This window comes from Carya illinoinensis, chromosome 2 (assembly GCF_018687715.1).
Source record: "Carya illinoinensis cultivar Pawnee chromosome 2, C.illinoinensisPawnee_v1, whole genome shotgun sequence".
In the NCBI taxonomy this organism is placed as follows: Eukaryota; Viridiplantae; Streptophyta; class Magnoliopsida; order Fagales; family Juglandaceae; genus Carya; species Carya illinoinensis.
This window is the reverse complement of record NC_056753.1, coordinates 35,121,890-35,126,885: the sequence shown is the minus strand read 5'-3', so window position 1 is coordinate 35,126,885 and position 4,996 is coordinate 35,121,890. Positions and strand designations below refer to the sequence as shown.

At 39.2% G+C, this 4,996-nt stretch overlaps 1 protein-coding gene across 1 annotated transcript; it reads left to right on the top strand.

Moving 5' to 3' along the window:
• The first annotated feature begins 311 nt into the window (after positions 1-311).
• On the top strand, positions 312-4,696 carry LOC122301917 (zinc finger BED domain-containing protein RICESLEEPER 2-like). Its single transcript, XM_043113267.1, has 2 exons — positions 312-2,390; positions 4,361-4,696. The coding sequence occupies exons 1-2, from the start codon at positions 312-314 to the stop codon at positions 4,694-4,696; spliced, it is 2,415 nt and encodes an 804-aa protein (XP_042969201.1).
• Positions 4,697-4,996: the final 300 nt, after the last annotated feature.

Sequence of the window (4,996 nt, the reverse complement as noted above, 5' to 3'; positions counted from 1 at the left end):
CACATCGAGCCACTAAGGCAAGATTGTATACTAAAACTGTTTGAGTCAAATTAATTTGACTTTAACATCTGTTATAGTTGATATTAATCAACTATATTAACCTTTCCTTTTGGAGGCACATTGAGCCATCAAGGCAAGGCTATATAACAAAACTGTTGGAGTCATATTATTTTGACTTTAACATATTTTAGTATCCTTGCTTCTGGAGGCACCTTGAGCCACCAAGACAAGGAGACATTGATTTTTGGCCAATGTCTTTATGCTTATTGTATGTTTCTGGTTTTGTGTTTACCATGAATAGACCCTAGCAAATGGGTGATCTAGTGAATGAAGTTCATCCGGTAGAAGAGTATGAAAATGAAAACTCGATTGGGATTAGTTTAGTAGAGGTCATATCTGATAATGATGGAGATACTGCCTATACTCAGGCTCCTAATACTGTGTCTACTGAGAATGCTTCCATAGAATTGCAAACAGTAGCCTATAAAAGAAAAAAAAGAAAGAGGACTTCTGATGTATGGAATGATTTTGTCGAGGTTGATAGGGATGGGGTTAAACAGCCTCAATGTAAATGGTGTAAAACTTTGTTTAAAACTTCTCGATCAAGTTCTACGACTACTCTACGTAGGCACTTACTAACCTGTTTGCCATACATGGGGTCTAAGAAAAAACAAAAAGTCTTAACAGTTGAGTCTAAGAAGGCAGATGGAAACTGCACTGTCTCAAACTTTACCTATGATCGTGGTAGGGTCCGAGAGCTTGCTGCTCATATGATACTTTACCATGAATATCCATTCTCTATGATGGAGCATGTGGTATTTAATAAATTCGTGAGTGCAAACACTCCATATTGGAAAAAAATGTCACGGGCTCTTGCAAAGAAAGAATGTATGAGAACTTATGAGAATGAAAAGGCTAAGTTAAGGACTTTGCTTAAACATGTGAATAAAGTTCATATCACAACTGACATGTGGACTTCCTGTCAAAAACTTTCATATATGGTAGTGACAGTTCATTTTATAGATGCTGATTGGCATCTTCAGCGGCGTGTGTTGAACTTTTGTAATGTGCCACCTCCACATACTGGCCTTCTTATTGTTGATGCTTTAGAAAAGTGTTTCCAAACTTGGGGGATTGAGAATAAAATTAGTTCAATTACTGTTGACAATGTTAGTTCTAATGATGTTGCCATTCGGATCTTGAAAGATGATTTTAGGTTGAAGAGAACATTGACTGTAGGTGGGAAACTATTTCATGTACATTGTTGTGCACATATAACAAATTTACTTGTACAATATGGATTGGGGGAGATTATGGATATTGTTGATTGTGTAATAGATGGTATAAAATATTTGGTAGCATTAGAGAATAAGCTAAAACAGTTTAGTGAAATTGCAAAACAGTTGCAATTGCCTTTAAAGAAACACATTTTAGATGTGCCTACAAGATGGAACAGCACTTATTTAATGTTGGATGCTGCAATTCAGTTCAAAGAAGTTTTCCCTAGATATGGTGATAGAGATAGATGTTTTGAATGGGTTCCAACTGTTGAAGAGTGGGGGCAAGTTGAAAATGTTTGTCAACTATTAGCTATTTTCAATGAAGTCACCAATATTGTATCCGGAAGTGATTACCCAACAGCAAACTTATTTCTTTCTGAAGTTTGGAGAATGAAGGACATCTTAGGTAAGAAGAGTAGAGATGAGAATGAATACATGAAATCAATGGTAAGGCAAATGAGTGTTAAGTTTGACAAATATTGGGGGGAGTGTAATCTATTGATGTCAATTGCTGCAGTCTTAGACCCTAGATTCAAAATGGTCCTGATCCAGTTTTGTTTTCCTTTAATTTATCACATGCCGGATGCTGTTAAGAATATTGATCATGTCTCTCAAGTGTTGCATAAGTTATATGATGAGTATGTTCATGAATACAATTCAACTCTTGAGGCACAAAGAGAGCAGGATAATGCTAGAATGAATGTATCTGGTTCTTCCTCAAGTGTCGGGACTGGGAGAAGCATGCAGAGTGGCCAGTCATTATTTAAATCTTTTATTAGGAGTGTTGATACCGTGCAGCCTAGTAAATCAGAACTGGACAATTATTTAGAGGAGAGTATATATATCTGTGAAGAGGGTTCAGATGCAAGTTTCGATGCCTTGGATTGGTGGAAAACAAATAGTCTCAAATTTCGGACTTTGTCCAAATTGGCCCGAGATATATTAGCTACCCCAATTATCACAGTTAGCTCAGAATCAACATTCAGCGCAGGAGGCAGAGTCATTGATCCTCATCGAGCGTCATTGTCAACTGAAACTGTCCAGATGTTGTTATGTGGGTCTGATTGGGTTAGAGCATTATATGGGCTTAAAAGATCATCAAGCAATTCTGTAAGTGTAATTTATTTAATTTACACTGTCTATTGCTATTTTATTATTTTATACTTACTATTATTAATTTATTTACAACAATACTAACTACTTTTTTTTCTTGTCAATAGAAGGATGTTCCATAAGAAACTCAGATTCTCTTGCCATAGCCATAGGCCCATACAGACTCAGATTCTGTTTAAATTAAGCATGTTTAATCTATGGAGCTTTTGGGCAGTTTTCTAGTTTTATCTAGTCTGTTTTGGTTAATCTATATGATTTACTATTTGATATTTGGACAGTTTACTTTGTAATATTTGGACAGTTTGGCTTTTCTATCTAATATGATCACATGACAGTTCAGGTAATTTCTAAGTTCCAACTCTTCACCATCTAGATTTTCTAAATTTCTTTAAATGGCAAATTAAATTTTGCATTGCAAATATCCCTTGACAATATTACTAAGTTAAAAGTACTTGAGTAATTTTGCAAGGGAATAAATATTATATTAATGTTTTTTTTTTGGTTTATTAGTGTGTGCAGGTTGTCCTGTGGTGATTCTGTTCAAGTTTGGGAAATTGTTTACTTCTGTCATGGTGAACTCAAATATTGTATAAGTTTGGGCCCTTCTAGTCATTGTGATTTTGTTGGTAACTAGTTGGCATATTTGCTTTAACTTAAAGTATGAACTTTTGTTTTTGTATGCCTATTGCTACTGCAGCCTGCTGCTTTATATATGTTCTGTCATGTTGACTTTGTTTTGGTAACTGCATGAGGACTTTGATTAATTGATTAGTGTATGCCTTTTGTTTCTTGAGAATTTGTTTCTATGAAGAATTTCACATGCAACTCTAATGTATTTTGTTTCACTGTTAGTTACCTTGCCATGTTGATTGTATTGCTTGTTTGATTTCTGTTTTGTATAATTGCTGTGTAATTTGGACAATCTAGCTTGCCATTTCACTCTATATGTAATTTAAAATGCTGATGTGCTTTGTAAAATCAGTGAGCTTGCCATTTTCTTCTACTGCTCGTGAAATTCATGTTTTGTATACTTTATTGGGTTTGTTAGTTGTTGTGCGAGTTTGCCATTTGATTCCATTTTATTGCAGTTTGCTAATTCTAATTTCTAATGCTACTACCTGCTTCAACCTGTTTGAAATATGCCATTTATTTCGTGCAAATTAAGGTTTGCATTCCTGTTACAAATCCCTTGACAGTATACTAAGTTAACAGTACTTGAGCAAGGGATTAAAAATCTGTTAACAAATTTTTTTGTGTATTAGTTAGTGTATGCAGACAGCAGCGCAATAATGTATATGGTTCTGACTTCTGGGCTGCATTCGTGAAGATTGAGGACTTCACTGATTTCAAATTTAGTTCTCATTCTTTGTTTTGGAGTTTAATCTTCTAAGTTTCATTTCTTACTGTTGTAATTTGTAAATAAACTCTGTTTTCATTCACTAGTTCTATTTAGAAAGTAAATGTCAATAAATAGTCTCTAGAAGGCTTCATGATGTAAATTTAAATTTAAGTTGCTATTGCTATTATTCTCCATTAAAAAAAAATAATTTGTTATTATTTTGATGCAGAATATTTTTTGTATATTATATATTTTGCAAATAACATATATGTACTCGAGTCGATCTCGAGTCGAGCTTGGGCTCGGCTCGTTAACAAACCGAGCTCGAGTTTTGGTTAAATGTAAACGAGCCGAGCTCGAGCGTCAACTTCGGCTCGTCCAATAAACGAGCCAAGCTTGGGCTCGACTCGAGTTGTGAACGAGCCGAGTTCGCACAACCCACGCTCGCTCGAACTCGGCTCGTACACAGCCCTAACCACAAACAGTCACGACGAAAGAATTTTCTGTGCACTAGGTGCCGTGCAAAAATAACCGTTGCCCACCAAAGCAATAAAAGATCTGCCTCGCGCAGAGCGATGCACCATAGTGGTGCCGAAGGCTGATCTGCTGTGGGCAGATCCGTGTGTAGGGACGCACGCAGAGCTATGTGCTCTGCTGCAGGTTGCAGCACCCCACGGCTGAGAGCAGCGCACCACCAGTTAGGGGCAGCTCCGCTCATGGATTTGTGAGGCAACGACAGCGGAGCACGCTGCCACACGGGGCAGCGTTAGGGGGTGGCGTGCTCACAGAGGAGCATTGCTACTTCGCCCAGAGCGGCGCATCGGGCCGTTGCAATGGCTCTGCCACTCGTAGAGCCTTGCACCACGGTGGTGCACTGCTGCGGACAGATCCGCTGTTGGGCGCAACGTGCTCTGCTATAGGTGGTGGCACTGCACGATTGATGGCAACACACCACGCCGAGTAAGGACCCATCCACCTGCACCGTGATGCCAGTGGGAGGCGGAGAGAGGACGCACCGCCATGGTGCTGCGAGCACCCTGTGGTGCAGTCCGCAGCATGGTGCTGGGCTCACCACCTGCGCACCACAGTGGTGCTACGCGCACCATCTGCGCACTACAGTGGTGCTGCCCGCTCCACCTGTGCACCACAAAGGTGATGTGCGCACCACTGCTCCCCACGAAGGAGCCACCGAGGTGCATGCAGCAGTGCACCTGGTGCAGCGGCATGCACAAGGTGATGAGCACCTGTGACCAGCGGAAAAAAA

What these genes read in the sequence shown, in the direction of transcription:
- LOC122301917 (XM_043113267.1), top strand. Translation starts at nt 312, where the DNA reads ATGGGTGATCTAGTGAATGAAGTTCATCCGGTAGAAGAGTATGAAAAT. An exon ending in AAAGATCATCAAGCAATTCT is followed by an intron (nt 2,391 to 4,360) that starts GTAAGTGTAATT and finishes ATCCGTGTGTAG; the next exon opens with GGACGCACGCAGAGCTATGT.